Source organism: Apteryx mantelli, chromosome 4 (assembly GCF_036417845.1).
Source record: "Apteryx mantelli isolate bAptMan1 chromosome 4, bAptMan1.hap1, whole genome shotgun sequence".
NCBI classification, from domain to species: Eukaryota; Metazoa; Chordata; class Aves; order Apterygiformes; family Apterygidae; genus Apteryx; species Apteryx mantelli.
In genome coordinates this window covers 39924354-39949369 of record NC_089981.1, presented here as the reverse complement: position 1 = coordinate 39949369, position 25016 = coordinate 39924354, and the positions used below count along the sequence as shown (strand labels likewise).

The window sequence follows — 25016 nt, the reverse complement described above, 5'->3', positions numbered from 1 at the left end:
CTAACAATATTGTTTATCAGCAAATGCAAGCCACTGGAGCGTCTGTAGGCATATATTTAGGCAAAAGGTGCAGGAAGAACAATAACTAAGCATCAGAAGACAACTAAAGATAAGCTGTTTTTCTCAGTATTCTTCCCTTGTCTTCCAGAAAGGGCTCACAACATCTGTTATGCCCAAGCTAAACTACAGCAAGAAAGTCTTCTAGTGAGACACTGAAGTATCAAATGCCACAATATTGCCATCTTCCTTCCATATAACTGAAAAGGCATTCAGCACAAGAAAACACTGGCATTCTCCATCATGTGATGAGGTCAAAGGCCTTACAGTCATGTAACAGGACAGCATCTGAAAACACCCAGGAAAAAGGGCAGCGAGGAGCAGACTATTTCTTTTGATGGACCAGATCCAATCTGCAGGCTAGCCCTGAACAAAAGCTATCTGGTCACCCACTGCTGATAGCCTGCACTTTCTCAGATAAATAAAGAAGCATTCAAAAATAAATCATGAACCTAAGCCAATTTGCTAATCCTCTATTTTCATCAGAGGCTTTGGGCCAAATCACATTTCCAACAGAATATTTTTTAAGTAGTGGTTTTGCTAAAAGAAAAATCACATCCTTTGGTTCCACATGAGTGTGACTCTTAATCTGTTTATAAATGACACAACCTTCACAACCTAATCCACAAAGACTTTTTATTTGCAGTTTTTATTTGTTAATGAATTCGGAATTTTCAAAAGATGCTCTGTGCTTTATGTCTTTGATTCATTAATTGTTTATTAACAACATCGGTCAGCAATGCAAGTAACATCTCCAGTGGTGGAGCTGGAAAGAAAGTTTCTCTCTAATACAATATTACCCATCTAAGCAGAACAGGCAAAAGGCAAAGATCTGAAAAAAATCAAGTGGGTCATAACTGAGGTTAACCACAGATTATGCCATCAATAGCATTTCATCTAGAAACTTGTTCACCTTTCCCTCCCTGCCCCTGTAGTGTTTGCTGGCACTTCAGTTCTTATCTCACACAGGTACCTTCCTTCTAACTGTTCCCTCTGTTACGTAATTAACTGACAAAGCAGGAGTCCAATTCTGATATACTCAAAATGCATAACTGAAGTCAAAAAGAGTTTTGACTATGCAAAACAACTTTATCCCACCCCTCCCAAAGAAAGGGACAGAAACAAATAGAGAAGCAAAAAAAAAAAAAAAAAGTCCAACAAAAACAGATCTGTACTTCTAATGGTGGCATTTTCAGAAACAAAAAAAACCTGAAGAAATAAGTCAACGCTAAAGCGGAACCAGGTTAAAGTTTTAATTCTCAAACAAGGAACCAAGAGTGAGCTTTATGTCCTAAAGAGCAGGATTTTACCAGAGAAGTTAGGAGGTTTTTTTATATCCCCCCACCATTTTAGAAGCTACAATACACATTTAAGAAAGATGATGTCATTAAAATACATTTCACCTTGAAAAGTAGTAAGAATAGTAAGAGGTTCAAGAAACTCATCAATGAGGAAAGACCGAACAAGTTAAAGGTGAGACATGCCAGCCTTAATACATAAAAGCTTGCTGCAATGGAGGAAGAATAATCCACTCTTCATTTCCATATCCAAAAGTAGTAGATTTAACTCAGGCTACGTATTAAATAAAACTTTCCCACCATCAAGATATAAATTACCAAAATAGATTGCCTGGGAAGACTGTAGACAAGAGGCCTGTCTTTAAGAAGTTAAACAGATAACATGAGGACTAATGTACAGACAGCTAATTCCGCCTCAGACAAGAAGACAGACTAGATGACCTACTTATATGAAGAAGGAAGCAAAATTTTTATCTTAAAATATGAAAATAAATGATATTTGTTCCAAGCACAGAGATGGCACCCTCCTTAGATCATTGACACCAAGTTTTGCAAAGGAAAAAGATCTTCATACAGAAAAGCAGGAGAATAGATGAGTGCTGAAAAGAAGGGTATACTGAGATCAAAAAGACAGTGATTAACAAGTCTCCAAACTACTTTTCAATTTTATGTAATAAAACTACATACATCTTACGATAAGGTTAACAAGAACTCACTTCTTTATAAGTGTACTGAAAACAGAATGAAGAATTCGGATATTTTATGCTCAGTGTCACATCAGTACCTCAAGAAATGTGCCAGAATACTGTTTAATGTTTTACAAGTTGTAACAACAAATTGAGTTGGGGAAGAAAGGCTCAAATTTCACTTGGGCATCCAAAATTCTTCCCACATCTCTCAGAGAGAGGAAAATATGCAAGGTAAGCAGATGATCTGCCTAGTAATTCTCTAACAACAAACTCCTGGGAATAGAAAATGGGATCTTGAAAGGATGTTGCCCTGACCCCACAGGTCGACTGCTATGCAGTTTTCTGCTAAGCATGCAATGAATAAATTTAAGCTCATTTTCTCTATTTAAAATGAACCAGCAAAAAATACATGAAATAAGGCCCCTGCATCCTTCTCCAGCTACTTGACTGGTAGAACAAAAAGATGATAAAGAAGTGGTGGAATTGCCAGTCACTAGGAGGAAAAAAAAAAACAAAAAAAACCCACTTAATTTAGACAGCCCCTATTTACATGCTTAACTATACTTACAATTAAGAAAGTACTCATCTGTTCTCAATTGTCATCATCCTTTTTTTCTTGTCCTTATCCACAACAGAATATTTTATACATTTGAAGACCTATTCTCCCAACAATCTTTATTCCCCTCTGGACTCCAGTTTCTTCAGTTTTTCCTCACTGATGACATTTTCTAGACAGAATCACAGAATCGCTGAGGTTGGAAGGGACCTCTGGAGATCATCTAGTCCAATCCCCCTGCTCAAGCAGGGTCACCTAGAGCACATTGCACAGGATTGCATCCAGGTGCATTTTGAATATCTCCAGAGAAGGAGACTCCACAACCTCTCTGGGCAGCCTGTTCCAGTGCTCTGTCACCCTCACAGTGAAAAAGTTTTTCCTCATGTTCAGATGGAAGCGTCTGTGTTTCAGTTTGTGCCCGTTGCCTCGCGTCCTGTTGCTTGACACCACTGAAAAGAGTCTGGTCCCATCCTCTTGACACCCTCCCTTCAGATACTTGTACACATTGATAAGATCTCCTCTCAGCCTTCTCTTCTCCAGGCTAAACAGGCCAAGCTCCCTCAGCCTTTCCTCATAAGAGAGATGCTCCAGTCCCCTAATCATCTTGGTAGCCCTCCACTGGACTTGCTCCAGTAGTGCCACATCCCTCTTGTACTGGGGAGCCCAGAACTGGACGCAGTACTCCAGATGTGGCCTCACCAGGGCTGAGTAGAAGGGGAAGATCAACTCCCTCGACCTGCTGGCAATACTCTTCCTCATGCACCCCAGGATACCATTGGCCTTCTTGGCCACAAGGGCACATTGCTGCCTCATGCTTAACTTGGTGTCCACCAGCACTCCCAGGTCCTTCTCAGCAGAGCTGCTTTCCAGCAGGTCAACCCCCAACCTGTACTGGTGCAGGGGGTTATTCCTCCCCAGGTGCAGGACCCTGCACTTGCCTTTGTTGAACTTCAGGAGGTTCCTCTCCGACCACCTCTCCAGCCTGTCCAGGTCTCTCTGAATGGCAGCACAACCCTCTGGCGTATCCACCACTCCTCCCAGTTTTGTATCGTCAGCAAACTTGCTGAGGGTGCACTCTGTCCCTTCATCCAGGTCATTGATGAAGAAGTTGAACAAGACTGGACCCAGTACTGACCCCTGGGGGACACCGCTAGCTACAGGCCTCCAACTAGACTCTGTGCCACTGATCACAACTCTCTGAGCTCTGCCATTCAGCCAGGTCTCAATCCACCTCACTGTCCACTCATCTAACCCACACTTCCTGAGCTTGTCTATGAGGATGTCATGGGAGACAGTGTCAAAAGCCTTGCTGAAGTCAAGGTAGACAACATCCACTGCTCTCCCCTTATCTACCCAGCCAGTCATTCCATCATAGAAGGCTATCAGATTGGTTAGGCATGATTTCCCCTTGGTGAAGCCATGCTGACTACTCCTGATCACCTTCTTTTCCTCCACATGCTTGGAGATAGCCTCCAGGATGAGCTGCTCCATCACCTTTCCAGGGATGCAGGTGAGGCTGACTGGCCTGTAGTTCCCTGGGTCCTCCTTCTTGCCCTTTTTGAAGACTGGGGTGACATTGGCTTTCTTCCAGTCCTCAGGCACCTCTCCTGTCCTCCATGACCTTTCAAAGATGATGGAGAGTGGCTTAGCAATGACATCCGCCAGCTCCCTCAGCACTCGTGGGTGCATCCCATCGGGGCCCATGGATTTGTGGGTGTCAAGTTTGCTTAAATGATCTCTAACCCACTCCTCCTCCACCAAGGGAAAGTCTTCCTTCCTCCAGACTTTCTCTCTTGCCTCCAGGATCTGGGGTTCCTGAGGGCTGGCCTGAGCAGTAAAGACTGAAGCAAAGAAGGCATTCAGTAACTCTGCCTTCTCTGCATCCTTCATCACCAGGGCACCCACCCCATTCAGCAAAGGGCCCACATTTTCCCTAGTCTTCCTCTTGCTACTGATGTATTTGAAGAAGCCCTTCTTGCTGTCCTTGACATCTCTCGCCAGATTTAATTCCAAACGGGCCTTAGCCTTCCTCGTCGCATCCCTGCGTACTCTGACAACGTTCCTATATTCCTCCCAAGTGGCCTGTCCCCCTTTCCACTTTCTGTATACCCCGCATAATTCTCGCTCCTCTGTCTGAATTCTCTTCTAGCAGCCCATATCCTTCTGGGATCCTTCCCATACAGTATTTAAAACTGAGGCAAAACTTCAGTTGAGGCATTACAAGTGCAAAGGAGAGTGGAAAGGAGGATTACCGTGTGTCCTCCACATAACACTCCTAGCTTTTCCAACCCAGTATAATTTTTGCAGCATGATGATGATACAGACTCGTTTAATTTACAATCCATTGTAAAATCCAGATCTCCCTTGCAACATCATGACTGTCATGTTTTATCCTGTATGAAGCATTTGTCCTTATGCTTTCCATGCTACTTTTTTCAGGCTGTTTTACCTAATTTGCTATGATCAATTTGAAGTCTAATCCTGTCCTCAAAATACATTTGCAATTTCTCCCATCTCAGATGTATCCCAAATGGAAGGGAGGTATTAATTGCATTATCTAGGCTTCTAACAAAAACAGCAATTAAAATGCAACTCCAGACATGAGGTCCTTGAAGGATCTCATCCGATACAACTTTCCAGTTTGACAGAGAACTAATAATTAGTCCTTGCCTTCCCAACCAGTTTGAGCAACCCTACAGAGATTCCTTGAGGCCATGTTTCTATAGCTTGTTTATAAGAAAGATATATGAGACAATGTCAAAACCTTATGATAAATGATTCTAAAACACCAATTGCATCTTTCCCATACAGACAATACTGTACCATAATACAAAAGCATATCGGATTGGTCTGATAAAACAAGGTTTTGATAGGCCTTGTCAGTGCTTACAAATCTGGTTCGATGGTTAACTGCAGTCTCTGAAAAGACTCTTCTCTTTACTGGAGGAGACTTGCATATAATTTCTTCATTTTTTTAATATGAGAAAGATAGTGGGAAAGAACAAAGCAGCTTCCATCATCTCCTTCATCCTCCACAATTTCTCAACTAATATCTGATACTCACCTATCTGAAATTCACCTGACATCTAACTTATCTGAATAACTTTTTTCCTTCACGAAGTCTAGCACTTACCAATAGTTTTGGGCACTGGTGTAACCTTTTTGTGATGGTTTAATTGAAAAAGCAGCAGCAATACAGACTTCAGTCTTGGGTACATTCCATTGTAAAACAAGCTAACTCTTCTTTCTTGTACTAATTTATTTACAAAATATTTCTTTACTGCATCTGCCAGACAAGAATTACATCATTTTATGTTGTTACCTTTTCAACTTTATTCCTCCTAGTAATTTAACCTGGTTTCCGCTTTTTGTTTCCTTGCTTTCTTCCTTTCAAAATTATTGATGAGTTATAATTTTTTTCAAATTGACCATTTCCTATATTTTCTTTTCTTCTTCTATTACATGAAGACCTCATTTTTTGACGATATGTAGTACCACATCAATTAGAGCAAAGAACATAGCATTTGTTTTTTTCTAAAAATTGGTCAATTTTTTTTTTTAAGCCTAGATGCTATGGTCTTTAATCCTATTTTCCTAGATGCCATAAGGAAAGATTTATCTAGGCTCCTATGAGAGTTAGGAAATAAATTATTTAAAATAATACCTAAGCGTGCATTCTGTAGAATCTGACAACAAACGTAACTTTGGCAATAAGAAGTGAGTTACTCCCAGCAGATTACAAACGTGGTGCCCTTTAGATTGGGCCACCAAACTAACAGAGAACCTCAGTGCAGCAGCCTTCATCTGGTCTTGGATTCAAGAAGCCTTCTTTGAAAATGAAGAACAGCATTTCAGTGTTAAATGCTAATTTGACCACTTAACATGCAAGGAATGTTTTGTCTTCTTTAGACTTTTATATTCAGCTTCACCCTTTGGGATGTGGGAGAGGAAGGACAAAGAAGAAAGAGTGAGAATAAAGCTGAGGAGAAACTAGAAACACTAGAAAAGGAATTTGGGAGCTATTCAGCAGGAAAAAATTAACAGGTTTTTTTTCATCAGAAGTAGGGGCAACACTTATGAGAAAATCGCCAGAACGCCCTTGCGCTTTGCACCTCCAGCGACCAGGCCAAACTATTCCACCTCCATAGCCTCTTAGGTGTTTTCCAACAGGACTCTGCTACTCGTTTTCTCCCGCCCCCTGCGCCAACAGCGCTGCTCGGCGCTGCCGCCCTAAAGCCACCCGGTAACAGCCGACACCTCTTTGCCGCTGCCCCCTGCCCGCCGCCCCGGCCCCGCGGCACCCCCCCCCCCCCGCTTAATGCCGTTGCTCTCCCCTCACGCCTGCAGCGGGCCAAGGGCGCAGGCCCAGCCCAAACACTCACCTCGCAGCTCGCGGCTCCCGTGCAGGAGCCTCCAGCCTCCCCGAGCGAGGCGAGAGGCGCCAGCGCCCAGGGCCGCCCGCCCGCCCAGCAGCAGCCGCGCCACCCCCCTGCCGCCGCTCAGCCACAGGGAGGCCGCCATCTTGCTTCCCCTCGCGGCCCCGCCCGCCGCGCCGCGCCGCGCCGCCGGGGCTGCCCCTCGCGCTGCCTGAGCGGAAAGCGGCGCCCTGAGGCGGCTTCGCCAACGCCCCCGGCCTCGTCCGGCCCCTGGCGCAGGGCGCTCGGCCACCCGCCGGCTCGCTCCTGGCTGCTTCCAGCGCCCCAGGTGCGCTCGCCCGCCCAGCCCCTCTCCATCGCGCCCCGTCCAGTCCGCCGCCGCCGCCGGGCTAAACGCGCCGCCTCCCGGCCCTCAAGACTAAGGGAGGCCCCGGGCTGCCCGCCGCCATGGCCGCCACCAACAGCTGCGCAGCCTGCCTCGAGCGCGCCAACGGCCGCGGCGCCGCGCAGGTAACGGCGAGGGGATGGTTAAACGGGCGCTTCGGGACAGCAGTTTGCGACCGCCGTGGCTGGGAGCGTTTTTGTAGCCTTGGCAATCAGCTGTTGACCCTCGTAGTTATTAAGCAGCAGAGCGTATAGAAACGGCTGCGAAAAGAACCTTTCCTAGCTTTCCCAGTGTGTTACTGGCTGACAGTGCAGCTGCGTGACTCTTGGCCACGCGTTATTTGGTAACTGCGTGTTGCTATAACAGATCACAAACTGAACATGAGTCAGCTCTGCTGGGCTTCTTCAGATGAAGCAAGCATAACATTAGGGTTTATAAACAGGAGCATCACCTAGAGGATGCTGGAAATACCTATTCCATTTGCGCACGGAACTGGTCAAGAGACCAGTCTGAACATCAAGAAAAACGTGGACCGAGTGCACAGAGTGCTGCGGACAGCAATGGGAATTATCAGCAGACTAGGAAATAGGGCTTGTCAGGAAAGAATGAAAGGATTTGTTTAGTCAAAAAAAATAAAAAAACTGAGAGATAAATCCCAGTATGTAAAATACTGTCACAGAGGCGAAAGGGAAGAACCTTTTCTTTGTGTCCATAGTTGTTTGGATAAGAGATAACAACCTTAAGTTTCAGCTAGCAAGATATAGGTTAGACAATAGGAAAATATTCTAACTTAGGACAGTTAAACAGATTGCCTAAGGCATTCATGACTGCCTCTCACAGGCAGTTTTTAAGAACAGGCTAAAGTAGGAGTTTCCAAACCTTCTCAAACTTGCCCCAGACTGTTCTGTCCATGACTTCACCTTCCCTGTCCTGCCTCAGCACCATTGCCTTCGTTTCGCACCCTTGTCTGCTCCTCCCAGCCGACCGGCACTGCCTCCTCACTTTGGGTTGTGCGAGGCCGGCACCGACTGGAAGCGTTTCCGTGCAGCCGGCAGCCCTCCTTAGCAGCTGCAGCAGAATGCAAGTGGTCCACCCATCCAAAGAGGCTGAACTAAATGCACGCCTCTGCGTGCTGTACTTCTAAAGACCCAGAAACGATCCTTCAGGACCCCAAGTCCCAACTCCCCTTTAAGTCTTCAACTCTTACTTTAGACCATCAAGAATTGTTTAGTAATCTTCAACTTTAGAGTCACTGAACTATCCTGGAGGAGGGAAAAGGTAGAGAATGATGACAGCAGCATTTTTTCTTTATGTTTCAGAAAGACTATCACTACTCAGTAATTACCTTCTTACCAGTTTCGTTATTTCCTAACTGTTTTTTGCTTTTCTTATTCTGTGGGTGCTTATGGACTGCCCCCTTAATGTGGGTTCCTGCTGCTAAACTTGTTTCTCTTGGAAATGTCATTTCCTGGATACAAATGACTAAGCTGAGCAGCACAGCTGCTAATCACTTGTTATTTTTAAAAACTATTAAAACTTCTAATTGCTGTAATAAATAAAACTTCAAATGAAAAAAAGGCACACAATAAATGATAATTTTCAATTGGAGATCTATATTTTCTGTGAAGGTTGACAGTCTGAGGCTTTTAAACAGTGTAGGAATCCTGACCACGCTGCTTTCCTGTCTCTCCCTCACAAATATTTCCTTTTTTCTTACCTATAAAAAATTCTTTCTGAATTATAAAATCTTTATATGGTGTTGAAGACATTGCAGAAAATAGACTTTTTTAAAGGATCATTGTATTATTTTTCCTGCTTTTGTTATATCATCAATTTCTGTGCCATGTACAGATTGTAAATAGTAATCTACCAGCTTATTAATGGTACTTTTCTCACTTCATATATATAGTATAGAACCATTGTGTTTTACGACATCAAACTTAACAGTATGTAGCTATTCCAAAGAAACCTCATGATGATTTACTACAGGTTAGTATGAAATAGCAACTCCATGATTTCATCTATGCAGTTTATGCTTATTTCTCAGGAAAATACATTATTTCTAAGCATTTTGTGAAGGGGAGGTACATATTTATGTTTATTTATGGTAAATATTTATTTACCATAATATCTTAAAATTGTACAACTATATTTTTGTTCAGTTTCATATCTTGTTGAAAACTATCTCTAAAAGTCTTGCAAATTGGCTCATTCTACAAGTAGCCTGGGTCCACCTTGATTTCCATTATATTAGTTTTACATTGTATTGTTACTGTTATTTTAGGTTTTATAGTATTAGGTATATTCACTTGAATAAAAAAGGGAAAAAATGATTTTCTTTGAATAATGACAGTTTTTCTTTAAAAAATAATTTTATCAAAAGATTTGACTACTAAAAATATAAATTTTAAGTGAATGCTTTCAGTCACTCTTTTGAAAACAGCAAACTTGTTTTTCAAAAGAATAATTTGGATTGAAAAATCAGTCTTTTTTTTGTTAGCTCATGGAAATTTGTGAAGTTTTTCTTCAAACCTAATGTTGAAAAATTAGATTAAGATCATAAAAAGAAGCTAAATTGTTCATATTGTCTGTATCAGAAAACTAGTGGGCAAGATCCTGAGTTGGAGATATGAAGAAAGAGAAAACCAATGGCATCTGTATTTTAACTTGAAAATCAATTAAAAAATGAGCGCTAATTGAGATTTGGCAAAGAATAATCCTGTTGACTTGCCAACTGCTTTTATACATGTTCACTCCTAAGCTTATTACAGCAAATAGCCTTTTTAGTTATGAAAAGTTGTCATCTGTATTATCAGTTGTTTTAAAACACATTAATTAAATAGGTTGTGGTTATGAGTAGTATCTGCTGATCCTGGAAGAGTCCTGTTAAATGCTGAGGGTTGATTTATAATCCTGGAATTCTTCAGAAGAATAGTTGGAATTCCTTAATGATACATAGGTTTTGTATGCTTTTGATGAAAGCAGCTTCTGAATATGAACTGTAAAAAAACTTTTTAATGATTTTAAAGTGATGAAAAGCAATCATCTTCTCCCATGAATTACTGTCCAGATTCACCAGCAAGGGAGAATCTGAAACAACTGGAAGAATGTCATAATCTAACTTTTTTATATCTATATACATTCAATAAATAATAGCTATGTAAACCTGTTTAACATGAGTTTATTCCATCAAAAGTAGAAGGGGGATAATTTTCTTTGAAGAAGTGAAAAATATCAGTGTATGCATAGGTTAGAAATATGCAGTGATGTTATTTTGAATGAAAGACAAAACAAGATATTGTGGGACTCATAAATTTTTGTAGCAGGCTAATTGATAAAAATCATATACAACCTTTAATTCTGTATAAATAAATTTGAACAACAAATTGGGGACCTGTAATTTACACACACACTATGCACTTGTTTTATATTTGTAAACATAGGATACATGTACTAGTATTCTCAGAATCACAGTACACTTCAGAGGCATTAATATTTGAGGAACATTTAGCTAGTCAGAATATATACTTCACGTATATTACTGTTTTCAGTGGAGCATAACTGAAAAGGAGTGGTTTCATTTTCAGCTAAAGAGACCCTAATGAATAGAAACAAAATCAGAGTAGTTAAAAATAACATCTGAAGTGAATGCCATTTCTTCAGAAATAATAGCTTCAGAAACAAGTGTCACTGTAAGCTGAAGATGGAAGTATTGAACAGGCTTAATACATATATAAAAAGAATTATTTGAGAATTGCCTGCAATAGCAGGAGACTGTATTTGATGTCAAAAGGCTTTTTTCCAAACTGGCTTTTTTGAGCAGAAATTGAGCAACTATTTTCATGAAAACAATATAAGGGGGCACTACATTCTGCATAATTTCTGGTTTCTGTCACACACCCATGCATGAAACACAAAAACAACTGTATTACCATGGTATTGTAGGTAGAAATCTTTCCTCATGCCAGGTAAATGAATGTATATAAATAAAAATACTATTCTGTTTTTTGCTGTTTGATTGATTATTTGATGGGTGCAGTTGTACCAGGATCTTTGTAAAAACACATCTCATTTTTATTTTTACACTGGTAAAGAGCAAGGACTTTGGCTTATTTTTTATTGTCTAAAGTAAGCTAAAAGAAATACTCAAGACAACATGCAAATGTGTAAATTCAAGAATACATTATGAATTAAACTATTGCAGTTTTCTCTGCGTGGGTCAGTTATATGTCTCATGTAAATGGTTCCAACATTCAAAATTTTTGATTTTCCAGTGTAATACCTTATCAAAGGCTGCTCTCTGTTATATACTATTTTTATTTTTACATGTTCAGTGCAGAGCAGAGCAGTGTTTAGGATTTCCAGTAAACAGTTTTGGTTTGAATTGTAAAGCTGTTCTTTAGATCAACCATGAATGAATCTCTGACACTACAAATACCTTTAGGTAAAAAAAATATACTCACACGCTATTTATATGTGTATGTATATATACATAAAATAAACAATGGAATACAGAAAAAATAAAGACTTTTTCTCCTTTGGAAGAAATATTAAAATAGTGCAATTTGCCTTCTGGCTAAACTATGTATCAGGTGGCCTCTCATTGGCAAATTATTTGATGAACTTCACAGTCTCACATTTTTTACGATCATTTCTACGGTATTTTTGACTGCTAAATAAAAATAATATATAACAGATAAAATATGTTCCACTGAGATTTGTAGCAGTTATAAGCATAAGTTCTTATTACAACTCAGATTTTCACTATAAAATTTCAAATCTAGCAAAATAAGCCTACAGAAAACTGATTTAATAAGAAAAAATCTTGGTTGAGCTTTTCAAGGTGGATGAATTTAGATGCATTTATTTTTCTTTTTTTAATCACAGTAGTAGGCACAATACACAGTAATCACAGTAGTTTATGACTTGATCTCTTTGATGACCTGTGGGCCACTGAACTCAAATAAGTTTGAACTGAGACCTTTCCTGTGAAGGATGATGAGGCACACATTTGGGGGGTTGGTTTGTTTGTTTCAAGGTGCAAGTGGCCCCTACAAATTGTAAAGCGCACTGTACAAACACACAGTCATTTTGTAATTGAAGTTCATAAACATAAATTAGATTATCATCTTGCAGCATAAAGGTATTACCCCTTAAACTCAATTCCAGAATTGAAATTCTAAGCTTTGTGATGTTTGTGGTGGTTTTAATTTAATTAATTAATTAATTAATTTATTTATAGGAAAAGCTGCATCCAAGAAACCTTATCCCAGAACTTTGTAGACTGTTTTATGGTTTAGGCTGGGTAACAGGAACTGGTGGAGGAATCAGCTTGAAACATGGGTAAGTAAAGATGGGAGAGATTGAATGTGATGGTTATATAGAGAACATAGCTGTGTTTAATAGTTGGTGAAGCCAGTTTCATGAAGAATGTTTGAAAATCAAAAGTGAATTAGAAAGTAGAGGGAAAGATGAATGGTCGCCAAGCTTAACCATAGGGAAAGGAGGGTGGCTAGTCCGAGTTAACCATTGGGGTTCCTTCAATGGAGAAAGAGGCAGCTTCAAAGAATGATTTTTCCATCTTTTGTCTTTTGAGATAGATGAATTGTCTTCAAGAGAGCGACTCATTCTCCCGTTTGTTCCATTGACTATGGAATTTAGATGACTAGCTTATACCAGGCACCCAGTTTTCAAATGCCTATGGTTAGATAAGATGACTTGCACCTTAGACACATTGTGGAGATGCTATTTCCTTTAGTAAGGGAATTAGTGTTCTACTGAGATAATTTCCAGAGAGATATTCATGGCATATAGTTGAAGTAGAACAGGCAACAGCAAAACAATATTTGGTGTGCATCCACTACTAAGAAGCACGGCATTGCTCTTCAATTGTTCATGCCCTCTATTCACAATTTCCAAGCTTTTAATGGATACAGAGCTCCTCTTAGTGGCCACTGAGAAATAAGTACTCGTTGTGCCATAGGTATTTTGTATAGCGTATGCAATTCTGTCTACAGTCAAATGGTGTTGAAACACTAACTTGACATTGCCTGATCTCTCTCATTTCTGACATAAACTTGCATGCAGACACGAACATTGCCATTCAAGTATCTGTTATGAAATACAGGCTCTAAATGTTAATTTTCATGCTATTCTAGCTTTGGCAGGTCGTTTCACTTCTCTGCCTAATTTTGCAAACAAGGCAACAGCAATAATAATCAGAGAAACGTTAAGAGGGTTCTTGTTTTTAAAGTTCTTTGCCTATGGAAATATCTGTCTAGTGCTAATTTTTGATCAATAGCTAAATGTAGGTTATGGCAAAACAAATGTCAATAGAAAATACACTAACATGTACAGTTTTCCTCAGCAGCTCTATCACTTTGTTGCTCAGGGTATACTGAAATACATACTTGAGTTGGTACCGATATATCTTATGTGGTGTAGAAAAGGAATATATGTGACTGTACTCATTTTTATACCTACAGTAGCAGTAGGTATATTGCAAAATGAATAGGCGTAATGGAAAGAGTGGACTAGCTTAGAGTTTTTACATAGGAGATAAGTAAAGAACAATTGAAATTTGCTTGAAATTCTAGCAACTAATCTTACCAGCTATTCTAATCAGCATTACTCATTGGACAGTTCATATGAACTACTCAGAATAAATATGCCAATTTGGATAAGGGATAGCATATTAAAAACAATCCATAATTCTTTGTCAGGTGCCCTATAGTTCAAAAACTGTATTTCGTCATCAGATTTTTCCCTGCACATTTAATTTCTAAAAAAAATAAAATTGTTTTTAGAAAAATACATCTTTTATTAGTAACCAAATTACCACTTGATTTCTCCATATGCTGCTCTCTAAATCATCTTGCTCATGCAAAGGTAGGAAAACTAAATTAATGAAATGGCAGTAATGTTAATTCATGAGTGTTAAAAATTACAAACATATTAAAGCCACATTTTGATGTGCTTCACAACTGTTTTACCTATACGAAAAGTACATCACCTTAACAGTTACATTTTTTGGAAGGTCCAGAAATATAAGCATTTCATTCTCCTTAGGAAATGCATCTGTAACTTGACTAACTATTCACTAGATGTCTCTGTGCTTCTGAATTTAATTCATTGCCTTTGCAACTGAGTAATGATTACAGATATGAGGGAAAAGGGAGAACAATCTGATTCTATTTTTTTTTGCTGTTATCAAAAATATTTCACATCCCATCTTAAAATCATTTTAGTCTAAATCTTTTCTTTATATTCTCTGTTCAAGTAAACCTTGCAAGAAGTGATGCACTTCTACTTAAATTTCAGTCACTTAATTGCATTGCATTAGTGTTAAATTTTTTATCCATTCAAATAAATATATGCATACATTTAAAAACAATATATAAGTTACACTGTTCCAACAAAAACACAAGTATTGACATTGTAGAATGCCATAGACAGTTGATATTGTTTATAGATAGCTTGTGCAGATTTTTTTAAATAATAATTTTGTCACTTTTTCAGGACAGAGCAGTATCTGCTTGCAGGTTCTTTTTTGCTCCATTTTTATTCTGAATTCTGGAGATATGAGTCTGGAATTACTGCACGGGAAAGTTTAGTGTTTTTCTTAAGATAAGGCTGTGCTTCCTATGCATGTTTCAGATCTCTTGGCAAGTTGAAAGCACTATTTTGAACCCATATGAGTTACAGAGATTTGATGTGCCCTTGTATGATCTGGTTGTATTTTGAAAACCATCTACATGTGAATATGTGGAAGGAGCAAGAAAATTATTAAATTATCATGGATTGTATTTGCTATTTCCTTTTCAGTGAATCTAGCATTCTAATACCCCTGCAGTTAAATAGCCCTGTTTTTATAGTTTTTCCTATCTGTAACTGTTCTTAGGAATGAAATCTATATCGCTCCTTCAGGAGTCCAGAAGGAAAGAATACAGGTATGTTGAACTGTATTTTTTACCTTGGAGCTCATCTTGAAATGGATGAAATTACCTTTATTTAGAGTTTTGTTTTTCCTTATGTGAAGTTTGAAATTTGTTATACTACTGACTGCCTTCTTGAAACAATTGTGGATTTACCCACTGTTTAAGTACTCTGCTAGCATAGCAAGCCACTGTTTGTTTCAGTGACGTGTATAGATTAGTCTTGATGATCTCTTTGCTTTAAATTAACACAGAAGACTATGGGATTTGAAAGTCACTCTAGACAGCTTTATTCTTTGTCAAGTTTAAATGGCCTTCTTGCTGGCTGGCTTCAGTTTCAACTTACTGTGGCACATACCAAATTAAGCATCAACACCTCTTTTCTATTTATTTTCATTTGAGCGATTACAAATCTTTCTTTGTCTTGATCTTCTCAGTAAATAGATAGGCTCTCCCCATGACAAAGTGACCTTGTCTATCTCAGTTCTTTTCCCATAAGAGCAAAAAAACAAAATGTAAGCAGAGGGAAGAACAGTAAATGATAACTATTTTATGACAGCAGGAACTCCCCCAAAAAGGAATTATATGTCGAAAGGATTTGTTGTTTTACAGCTCTGAGAGTTAATACAATGAAAAATGAAAGGGATCTCTTTGCTGATAGAAACTTGAGGTTTTGCATAAAGCTCGATAGGAGTGTTAGCAAGTTAGACAGGCAAAGGCGTAGTATGGCAAGATGTGATACTCTTTTCTTTGATGGCAGCAGCAGTGGATTGAGTGCAGTGAGCAAGGAGATCTCTTGCAACTCTATTTCCTGCTGATTTTGTAAGTAATTTTAAAGAAGAAAATTTTTACCCCGAACAATTTTCTGTATTCTGTACTATTACAAATAGCTGATTTACGCAAAGGTAACATTTGTGAAAAGCTAATAAAAGCAAAATTAAGAAAAAAAAATAGTTCTACAAGTTAAATATATCTTATGTAGGTTTAATATATAGTCTTTGTTGGTTCTTTAAGAAGGAAAGAGTACATCTACATTTCTTTCTTTGAATAAGTTACTACTTTTTCTGTTAGATGGATTGCATATTACTTAGCTATGGACTCTCTCCCTTCCTGTTAAGTTTTACATTTGTGAACATTTGCTTGGCAGCAGTTTGAACAAAAAGGGTACCTAATATTCTTTCACATTACGCAGTGATGGTAATTAGTATTAGAAGCTAGAATAAACGTAGTGCATTATATCGATTTTACAGAGTTAAAATTGCATTCTGTATTAAATATATGCTGTGTGTATATATATATATATATATATATATATTTCTCTCTAGAAAGAAAACAAAACTGTCTGGGTCATCACAAATAATTTCTTCTCTCTTACAGCCGGAAGATATGTTTGTTTGTGACATAAAAGAACAGGACATCAGCGGGCCTCCACCACACAAGAAACTAAAGAAAAGCCAGTGCACACCTCTTTTTATGAATGCTTACACTATGAGAGGTATGTAATTAATATTTTTAATTTAAGGTCTAAAACACTATGTATACATTCACAAAATCAAAATTCAGTATCAGGATTCTTTATCCATGGAAATTATCATTAAAAACATGAAACTGTGAACTAAATTCATTTGTACAAGAGTGCAATGGATTGGGAAATAGTCCATGGCTACATTGTGTGAGGTGGTTCATTCATACTTTAACCTTCATATGTAGTTGTATCTCTGATCATAGTTATAGCACCAATTTATAGTTAGTGTTTCTCCTCGAATTGATACTAAAAGTTGATACTGGTGTCTTAAAACAATTCATAATTATCCTTTATAGATAAATGATTATTTCCTACCTTTATTTAGGTTGCTATGTATTTTCTCCCTCAAAAACAGTAGATGACATTTGCTAAGATGCCTAGCCATTGGAAATGAATATGTGAATAAAATATTCTTAATAGACACATTTTAAAATCAATTACAAAATAATTCTTTTTTGTCTTTTTCTCATCTTAGGAGCAGGTGCAGTGATCCATACTCATTCCAAGGCTGCTGTTATGGCTACCCTTCTTTACCCAGGGAGTGAGTTCAGTATTACCCATCAGGAGATGATAAAAGGAATCCGGAAGTGTACTTCTGGAGGATATTACCGGTATTTCAATATATTTAAGAACAGAGACATGCTATTTGATCACTTGTATCAATCAAAATAGTAGATGACAAGTAATTTATGTGCATTAAAGTGTGTAATATAAAGTATTAGAAATAAGAAGTAACATGACCTCTGTAATAAATCAGTCATTGGCTTCCCCTGAGAAGGTCTCATTCCTATGGAAGAGAAACAAGATAAAATCTTGTAATGTCAAAGTTACTGCAGTCTGTCGATCTACAGAAGCAACCAAAATAAAGAGCTATGTCCTGACAAAAATCTCAAGAACAGAGTCATTAACACATCTATACAAGGTTAGGCTGAAACGGTAGCCAACCGACATTAGGTTGGATTGATAAAGAACAAACAGCATTTGGGTGGACTTCACAAATCATTGCCTGTGCTAGTTTAGGGCAAGTTAAGAGAGTAGAGGATTTCAGATTTTACTTGACAGACTTTGAAAGAAAATTCAGAATAAACAGCTCGTTAAAGATAATGTTATTACTTTTCAAGGATGAACTCTGAGGTAAGTGCTGAGTTATTCCAAATTATGTGTGATGGCTTGTTTTGAGGACTCCACCCACAGAGTGTTGAACTGAGACCAGCAAACAACATCTATATAATATGGGACAATTAGATGAAAAATTGAAATGCTAAATTCTTTCCACTTTTTGATGTTAATATTTGTAACTAACAATTGCCCTTTGGCAAGGGAGCAAAATGTTTGGCTTGAGATTTTATGCTGGTGCATATTCAGAGTTTTGGTTGACTTGCAGTTTTACCTTCTTCTCAGCATTAACATTTGTACTTTTAATGTGGCAAAACATCCTAGCATATGCTGAATTGTCTAAACAACACTGGTTTTAAAAATCAAGACCAATTTCCTTTTTTGGATTTGCATTCTGAATTCTCAAACATTCCTAAATGTTAGTCAGGAGACATTTTATTTATTGGGTTCCATATCTGCACATTCTCCTCTCTCACCCTTTTAATTCAACAGAAAAACTAAAGGAATCAAAGCTCCTAATAAAGTTGGTTGCCACTATGTACATAGTTGTCTATCCTAGATTCTGATTCCACTGTCTTGTCTCCCATGAAACTCTAATTGAATTCAAAAGGAATAGAGCAGAATAGGATCTTTCAAAAAAGGGATTAAGAATACATTGCTTCTGATTACATAAACCTTTTCTGGAAACTGCCCAGGAAAATGTTACAGATAGGATAATCAGAAGTATTCCTTGGCCTAAATATGATTCCAATGAAGCCAGAATAGTTTTACCTTCAGCTTCAGAAAAAAAAGAAGAATCAGGCCCATAGGAAAAAAGCTTTGAAAGTCTTACCCTCAAATCCTCCCAAGATATTTTATAGGAGAGTTTGACGGAACGTGGTCTCCTTTTGTTTCAATAAAATACTTGATTCCTGTTTAGTTTAAACCTATTCAGTCTTCTGTGGCCTTTATGGATATTAGTTTTTGTTAAGAAGTCTATGGTTATGATTAGGAATCAGTTTATGGTGTTTATACATGCTATCTAAGGCAAGATGTAGAATAATGTGGGGTTCTTCCAAACTCATATCCAAACAGAAAGCAAAATCTAGGAAACCAATCCCTTAGCTGTTCTGGCCTCATGAGTAGCAAACACTCCAAATCTAATTTTAATGGCCAGAATATATGAGATTCTAAGTAAAACTACAAACATTTCATTTTCTTTATTCATTATTTTTATAGACTTCCTTGGGAAAGCATCATTATTTAAAAATGTAAGGGATCAGACTTTTTTAATTTTGTGAATATCTAATATGAAGTATAAGTTGTATTATTTTTAGCATTGTTTCCTATCTGTGTTTTTTAAAAGTAAGTTGTGCTAGCATCTACCCATGAAATATCTATGTGATCTTGATGATAAATCTGAACCTGAACTGGGGACTTATTAAAACTATTTAAACAAGTTTCTGCCAGTGTTAATTAAGGTTCAAACAATGCCAAATATCCCAGTCCTCCTTCACAAGAAACTGTTAGGCAAGTTCCCTGAGTAACGTGCATCATCTTGTCTTTGGAACAGGGGTTCTCAAGCTCTCTTAAGATCAAATATAGCCCACCAATCACTATCACAGAAGAGAATTTATTTTTCAAGTGTTGACTCTTCATTCTATTTATATGCCTTAGCAGGACAATCTTATTTCCAGGGGCTTTTTGGACTACCTGAATTTAATTTTTTTCTGCTCTCCAGCAAACAGTTTCATTTCCTTCTTCATGATGTGATTCTTTTAAATAATTTAATCTGAGATCAAGCTTGTAGACAATGCCAATACAGGATGAAGAAAGTCTGAAAAAATTGCAAAGGGACTACGAAGTAGTGATATGTGAACAAACAGCTACACCTAATACATTAAAGTGTTATTTTCTTTTTATGCCTTGAGTATGGTTCAGATATTGCAGGCATAGCATAAGTTTGGGAGTGGAAGATATTGCTGAGAGTTTGTATGTCAGAGTGACTCACAAGAGAAGAGCTTAAAATCACTAGTGCTGAGAATCTGTTAAGAACTGTAAGCAATCAAAGGAGAATCTCCTTCACAGGGAAAATCTTAAGTCTATGATAAAAAATGATGTGTTTGGAAGTATCATCTAAATGCACAAACACCTATTTTCCTATTTAGATATGATGATACACTAGTGGTTCCCATTATTGAGAATACACCAGAAGAGAAAGATCTCAAGGAAAGAATGGCACGTGCAATGGAACAATACCCAGACTCTTGTGCTGTATTGGTCAGACGTCATGGAGTTTATGTATGGGGAGAAACATGGGAAAAAGCCAAAACGATGTGAGTACAATTTAGGAAGACTGTATCCTTTGCCATTATATCTTCAAAATTTTAATGAGCTCAAAGTTGTGTGTACCCCTCACCTATTGTGGATAATTCAGAACATTCATAAGTTCTAGCCTCACTGAATGCATAGGGAGATTTTGGTAATGGATTCATCTGTAATTTCACCTTTTGATTTTCCTCTCTCTCAGTAATACTGGCTGATAGGGTTCACAACACTTTTCTTTCATATGGACAAGTCTCTTCCCATATGAAACCTGCACACAGTCTCTGCTTTTATATGATACCTTCCACTGTTTGTATAGTCTTCCCTAGTCCCCTTTGCTTTGGGAATCTAGTTCATTTGCTGATGGAAATGGAGAAAGTCAGGAGCTTGCAGCAAAAATGCTGGGCACCAGAGTGTCCTTGCTGACTTTCCCATACCGTAGAGGTGGAACTGAACAATAATAAAGCTGTCCAGTCAGACCATAACATTAGTGATACACAGCTCAAGGAAGAAAAATTTTTCATTTTCATAGAACATGGTACAGCTTGAACATAACTTTACATTTCTCCTTTTTCTCCTTTTAATTTTAAGGTGCGAGTGTTATGATTACCTGTTCGACATCGCAGTGCAGATGAAGCAGCATGGGCTAGATCCTTCAAAACATTCATCAGGAGAAAATGGGATCCTGTAAATGGCAACAACATTTATATCCAGGTGTGAATTTATCTGTTGAGATCAAAAGGGGTCTATATGGAGGGAGAGACTGCAGATGATGACATCTATTCAGTCTGCATTCCCAGACAGGTACAGATCAGACACTTCAATACTGCACATCTCCCCTCACCCCCCACCCCCAGCTCTATTAACATTGCAGTTGTACCTGTGCCTGAAGTAATGCTCCCTTACCTTGCAGTGCAACAAAAGGATATGTATTTATAGTTAAGTAGGTCCTGTGCGTATTTTAGCAACTATGTACTGCACAGAATGCAATTCCTTTACATCTTTTTAAAACTAAAGTATCTCAAGTGTTACAAGAAAAAGCCGGTGAAGGAAAGAGACTCCAACCTAGGAAGCTAATGTATACAAAGATATCTAAACACTCACTTTCATTCTTTATCTTGGAGGATCAGGCATCAGTTTCAGTCTGTCTCAGTGGTGTTGAGGATTTTTCCTTATTTATTTGGTGGCTTTTTTTCCTTCAGCAGAAATGACTGGTTGCAACTTAATTAAGTTTCATTGATTAGTGTCATGTGTTTACCTTTTACAGTGATACTACCATGAATTTGTTTTCTAATGCAGCAATTATCATTTTAGAAACTTCCCAGAACCAATATTTTTAAAAGCAAATATATAATATGATCAGGCAGTATATTATATAACTGATGGAAAATGATCTCTGAAACAATTCTCACATAAGCTTTTTACAGCTCAGTATGGCAAAACACAGTGGTAGTGTAATGCTTCAGAGTTTGGGGCACCTCTTCCTGAAAATCTAAGAGAGTTTGAAGATAGCAGTGCTGACATGATAAAGGAGTTGCTAGACCAAACTCATGGTCTAATTAAACAGGATGGGCTAACTCACTGCACAAAGTTGGCCCATCAGATAATTCTATCCACCCACCATGTTTGCATCAGAAGAGATGAAAAATGGTTGCTTAGGCAGCATAAGCACAGAACAACCAGGCACTCGGAGCCTTAGCCATTATGCCCACACTGGAGGAGGAAGCAGTGGGACAGGAGGCTTGCTGTCAAATGAGTCTCTGCATGATCAGATATTTGGAGGGCTGCCACTGCGTTCGGGGATGAAGACACACTGCCTGCCACACCTGCACAGAGCTACCACACAGCCCATGAGACAGGTTCCAAAATTGCTCTTCAGGCCCTACAGTTGAAAAGGTTGGACTAGCACAATAGCTTTAATATCCCTTTACTTTTTTCTTATGCCTAAATACCTTGCTTCAGAATATCTTCTCTTACTTTTTTTCTCACACACAGGTTTCTTCTTATATCATTATGGGAGTTCCAGGTTCAATGTCACACCACTGAAACCAGAAGGGGGTGCTGTTAAACTCAGTTGATTGGCAGATGCTACCCATCAGTTTTGACGATCAAAGAGAAAAAGGGGAGTTGAAATGAAGAAAATCCTGAACAGTCATTGCTATTTATGAATACTGTCAAAGACTACAGTGGGAGAAATGAAAATTCAGATGCAAAAACTGTCTTTGAAGAAAGCTATGGAGAATTAATGTGACATTTTGTTTGCATGTTTTAAAAATTCATGTTTCTTAATCCTGATCCTCTGCTAGATCATTTAACTTGCTCTGGATCTTGATTTCTGAGAGAAAGAGTAGCCTTTAAACTTAGGAAAAAAAGTGGACCCCCCCCTCCCTTCCCCCCCCCCTTAAATTAAGTTTGGTATAAAGTTTAAAGTATTGGTTGAACTCTTGATTCATTTATACTATGTTAATAAGATTTCTATGAAATTAAGCATATGTATTTTTAATCCTCTTTTAACTGTCATTATAGGGAGTAGGAGACAATATTATAGCTTGTATTTGGAAATTATTACTGAAAAGAATACTCTGGGTCTTGTCTATTTTTTACCTTTGTAAATCCTTACCCTTTAAATAAGATTTTAAGACTGTTATGATTTTGAAACAGCTTTTTATGTCCTATGATTACCCAGCCTAAAGTAGATTTAATCTAACGTTATGATTCTGATAGGAAGCTCATTAAAATACAGTCTCACGTATTTATGTATTTTACCTATGTATTTTCTTTCAAAACCTCGTGGAATGGCCCCCAGCGGAAGCAATCAAAGCCTCAGTTGGCCAGCTTTCTGACTGAATATTGAGACTCTAGTCCCAAGGGTGACATGAGAGTGAATGAGAGCCAATTGGCCAACTTATGCTGCCAGAGGGAGAGGTCTTGTTTTCCCTCCTGTTTTCTGCTGGGGGCCATGCATTCCCACCACCTCCCTTGCATCATGTCTGGCACTTGTTTGAGCTTCCATGAGGTGAATTCATTCATTAACCCAAGAGAAAACTACTGCGGGGGGAAAAAAAAAGAAAACTATATTGCTTCCTTATCAGTCACTGATAAGTTGAATCAGCTCAGAGATCGGTCCAGAGTACCAGAGATGGGACAAAAGTGGAGATGGCTAAAACAGGGGATGAAGAAAGAAGAGGGAGACCCTCCTCCTTTTGATGGCAATGACTGTTTAACTTACTCAGCTACTCGTGGAAAGGCATCCTATAAGTATTCTGCTAAATCAAGACGTCAGAAATAAACTTCTTATATTTCCCTCCCATTTAATAGCATTGACTTGCTTTAGTTATGTATGCCAGACTACTGAATATAGCACAACATATACTGTTAGAATATTGGTAATTGTGTCGTGCTGAACTTACACAATAAACGTTGTTTTGGCTTGGTGGCTATTTGTGTCCCCATGTAACAATCTGTCACTAGACTCTGACAAAACTCATCTGCAGTAAAGATCATGGTGTAAGCTAAGTGCCTGCTGTCGTGTTACATTCTTACTTTAAAGGAGTAACCAGGTTTTGATATTTTCTGGATTTCCTTACATGTTAGGTACGCAAGTATAGCATTGAATATGTTTGGCATTTTTTGCCATTCAGTTTATCTTCTGAACTTTGCTGGGAGTATAGCAAATCAAACTGAGAGAAGAGAGAGTCCTATTAGACTCCATTACTGCTTCATTACACATCTGACATGCGCTTTTTTTTTTTTTTTTTAAGCTCAGAGTCCACCTGCAATTGTCCCTTCCCAAATGCTCATTCTACCTTGTTCTTAAAATTCACAGAGAAGAGTAATATTCAGTGCTACGCTGACAGACTGGCAGGTTTCCTTAAGAACTGTGTCCTGTAACACTAAGACACATTTGCTTTCCCTGGTGTAAGTGGTGATGTGCCTGCAATGTGCATCCTTTAAAGTGTGTGTGGGGGGGTCTTAATTCTCGTGAAATGATAGTTAAGTTACTTCAGGCTGTTGATTGTATTTTTAATTGACACATTTCTCATTATTAAACATTTATTTGTCAATGATAAATATTTTGCAGTGTCTCTGTATCCTGTGATGGTATGTGAATTGCAGCAGAAACTTGCATTAAAAGTGTTGGGTTTTAGATCAGAGTGTGGCTCGGGGCAAGCTGCATACTCCGCTGCTCTAGTCAGGCACAAGTCACATCTAAGTAAGATCTCAAAGGCATAACAGACATGATTGATATGAAAGCAGACTGTGTTTTCCTTAATGTTCTTCCTAGGGGTCCTACTAAAAATAAAAAAATAAAAAAATTACCTATTGATGTGACAATCCACTTAGTGATGAAATTTAGTTGCCATCTATTGATTGTGACCTTTGATACTTTCTTTAAACTGCTAAATCTCTGCAAAAAGTGAATTCCTGTGGTATTCTGATGATGCTGTCAGAATAGGACATAATTATTTCATTTCATGATAATGATGTTTTGTAAGGATAAAGATGTTTTTATGCTTCTTGGTGTTGCTTTGTTCTACGTGCATGTTGAAAGACTACAAAAGAAGACTCAAGGAAAAGTATTTTTTGCCAAATATATTCCTCTGGGGTCATATGTTAATTACAAATATATACTTCCTTACCCAGATACAATCGGTAACTTTGTTCTTTTTAAAAATCAGCATGAAACACAAATTTTCTATGGTTATTATTAGATTACTTTATATGGGACTTTCAGATACTCAGAATCGCCATTCAGTGGTATGGAAATAGGCTAAA

General features: G+C 38.2%; 2 protein-coding genes across 5 annotated transcripts in view; one reads left to right on the top strand and one right to left on the bottom strand.

Moving 5' to 3' along the window:
- The window catches only part of PDHX (pyruvate dehydrogenase complex component X), a 71268-nt gene extending 64147 nt beyond the window's left edge, over positions 1-7121 (bottom strand). For 2 of the 4 annotated variants that reach the window (XR_010884134.1, XM_067296291.1), the window contains exon 1: positions 6983-7121. Coding sequence is in view for 2 of the 4 variants with exons in the window: in XM_067296291.1 (XP_067152392.1) it covers positions 6983-7121 (139 nt within the window). In the remaining 2 variants the exon portion in view is untranslated. Of the gene's footprint in view, positions 1-5733; positions 5900-6264; positions 6443-6982 lie in introns of those variants that run through there. The other 2 variants (XM_067296292.1, XM_067296293.1) reach the window with 2 other exon arrangements.
- Positions 7122-7191: 70 nt separating this feature from the next.
- APIP (APAF1 interacting protein) lies at positions 7192-23680 on the top strand. Its single transcript, XM_013959321.2, has 8 exons — positions 7192-7486; positions 12604-12704; positions 15262-15310; positions 16673-16790; positions 17296-17431; positions 20084-20251; positions 20832-20954; positions 22236-23680. The coding sequence occupies exons 1-7, from the start codon at positions 7424-7426 to the stop codon at positions 20929-20931; spliced, it is 735 nt and encodes a 244-aa protein (XP_013814775.1). The 5' UTR covers positions 7192-7423; the 3' UTR covers positions 20932-20954; positions 22236-23680.
- The last annotated feature ends 1336 nt before the right edge of the window (positions 23681-25016 follow it).